The 2,724-nt window shown below is 47.0% G+C and overlaps 1 protein-coding gene across 1 annotated transcript; it reads left to right on the forward strand.

Moving 5' to 3' along the window:
• The first annotated feature begins 1,361 nt into the window (after positions 1 to 1,361).
• On the forward strand, positions 1,362 to 2,217 carry LOC136460965 (MADS-box transcription factor 32-like). The gene is made up of 2 exons (XM_066460472.1): positions 1,362 to 1,780; positions 1,897 to 2,217. Exons 1-2 carry the CDS (start codon positions 1,523 to 1,525, stop codon positions 2,215 to 2,217), a joined length of 579 nt encoding a protein of 192 aa, XP_066316569.1. The 5' UTR covers positions 1,362 to 1,522.
• Positions 2,218 to 2,724: the final 507 nt, after the last annotated feature.

Genomic DNA, 2,724 nt, shown 5'->3' on the forward strand with positions numbered 1-2,724 from the left:
GAATGTAAACTCTTTTTTTTTTGAAAAAATTCATAGGGTTATAAATTTCACTTATATGCGCACTGCAAGACAAAATTTCTATATTCTTGTTTTCTAGTTCCTCTGTAACAAATTATAAGATATTTTGGTCTTTTTTCTCGATCACGCAAAAGGTTTACGCGTCTTTGTATTAAGGTAGAGAAAAAAATTCGATACAACACTCCTTCAGACGCCCTAGGGGTTAATAAAGATTTACTTGGAAGCTCAGACCCTCTCTAGTATACTGTAAGCTAGGTTGCTATATTGAATAGAGATCTTTTTTTATCTTTCTAGATACATTACTTTCAATATATATCTAGACATAGGCCCCGTTCGCTTGCCTGAAATTGGCTGAAAAAACATGCCAAAGCTGAATTGTTGTGAGAGAAAAATATTGTTCCGGCTGAAAAAAAAAGAAGCCGAACAAGCTGGCTTTTAAGGTAAGCCGAACGGGGCCATAGTGTATATCTAAGTGTATAGCAAAACATATGTATCTAGAAAAGTCAAAACGTCTTTTAATTTGGAATTGAGGGTGTAGTATTCATGCACGTGAATGTTGTTATTTTCATATGATTTTTTTTCAAATATGACTTTGCATGTCAACATTTTGGTGTGAGTTTATGTATGGATGAACTCATATGTGTTAAGTTTAAAAAAATTTCTAGTTACAAAAGTGTATTCTTTTTAAACTACATAATGGCTAAGGTGTATATTTCTGTAGCAGTATTTATTGCTTAAATGCACATTTTTTTGGCAAGGGTATCCTTATACCAGAGAAAAAGCAATGCAAAGAAAACGCAAAGAACATGGGTCACGTCTACTACTGTATCGTATTCCGTAGGTGCGTGTGAGTACTTGCAGTAGTAATACAGAAGCCACCACTATACTCCTACTCTACTCTCAACAAGCCTACTCGCACTCTACATTGCCCAGTTGCGCACTGTAGGTGATGATCGACGGACCCACTGTACTCACAGCCCTCGACACGTCTCTGTCACTTCATGCACGTCGCAATGCCAGTCCAGCCTTGCCCGTGCTCGGTGCTCCCTCCCCCTGCAACTGCAAAGCTGCAAGGCCTGCAGTACAGTGTGCGACTTGCAAGTGGCAATGGCAACGAGCAGCGGCCAGTGGGGAACGAACGACCAACCAACAGCCGGCGGCCACGCACTACCTGACACAAGGACAAAGCTACCTAGAGGCTAGACAGAGCGTGGAGCAGCTAGACTAGTCACTAGACTATCATGTCTCGCTACTACGAGCACTGGCCTTTTGCCACCACCAGCACCCTCACCGGCTCACCCTCTTTAAAGCAAGCAACGGGCAACGAATAGCTCGGCCTCGGCGGCACGCACCTCTCGTTCGCCTCGCCTCGCCTCCCCTCTCGACTGTTACATCCAGCGAGCTGCTCACGGTGCCGAGCTCAGTTCGGTGAGGTAGCTAGCTAGCTCGGTTTCCATATTCTCGCAACAACGCCGTGGCGGCGGCGCGCGGGGGCGACGGAGACATGGGTCGGGGCCGCCGCGAGATAAAGCGGATCGAGAACCCCACGCAGCGGCAGTCCACCTTCTACAAGCGCAGGGACGGCCTGTTCAAGAAGGCCAGGGAGCTCTCCGTTCTGTGCGACGTCGACCAGCTGCTGCTCCTCTTCTCCACCTCCGGCAAGCTATACCACTACCTCTCGCCCACCGTCCCCTCTGTTAAGGACCTGGTCGAGAGGTACGAGGCCGCGACGCACACCAAGGTTTGGACCGACATTCGCCAGGTAACCTATTTAAGTAACTAGAGCACGTGGCAAAGCATGCATGTTCTTGTTCTTAGCAGTAATGTAATGATGATGATGCTCTTGCACGACGACGACGGCGGCGGCGGCGGCGGCAGCGGCAGGAGCGGCGCGCGGAGCTGAAGAAGGCGGAGCGGATGTGCGAGCTGATGGAGAAGGAGATGCGGCTCACGACGGTGGACGACGGGGAGCAGTACACGGTGCCGTCGCTGGAGCTGCTGGAGCACAACCTGGAGGCGGCCGTGCACAAGGTGCGCTCCGAGAAGGACCGCAAGATCGGCGGCGAGATCAGCTACCTCGAGAACATCGTACGTATCGCATCACGCCTACTGCACACCCCTGCTGTGATGATGTGTGATGTGCCCTGGCTAGTCTTCCCCTCGATTAGCACGACTGGGCGCGCTGCCGCCGCGCCGTGATAAACAGTGGACGAAATCATTTAAGGGCCTGCGCCTTATTTAGTTGACAAAATTTTTTTTAGAAAAGTACACTGTAGCATTTTCGTGGTTATTTGATAACTAGTGTTCGATCATAGTCTAATTAGGTTTAAAAAATTCTTCTTGTAAATTTCGTCTAAGCTGTATAATTAATTTTATTTTTTATTTATATTTAATGCGTCAAAGATTCGATGTGACGGAAAATCTCGAAAAATTTTACAAAAATTTTGAAACTAGGAATCGCGCCCAGCTCCAGACGAACGAACTGTTGGGCCGCGAATCGGACATGACAGGCAAAGAGCCAAAAACGCCGTCCCGGAACGGTAAAACGCCCTTGTTGGGTAGTAGGTAGGCCGCAGTAAGCGGGTAGTGAATTAAGTGTCCGTTGAGTTTCTAAAATTTTGCAAAATTTTTTAAGATTATCTATCACAGTATGCATGAAGTATTAAATATAAATAAAAAATAAAACTAATTACACAGTTTAGACGA

The sequence above is a fragment of the Miscanthus floridulus genome, chromosome 6, assembly GCF_019320115.1.
Source record: "Miscanthus floridulus cultivar M001 chromosome 6, ASM1932011v1, whole genome shotgun sequence".
Classification (NCBI taxonomy): Eukaryota; Viridiplantae; Streptophyta; class Magnoliopsida; order Poales; family Poaceae; genus Miscanthus; species Miscanthus floridulus.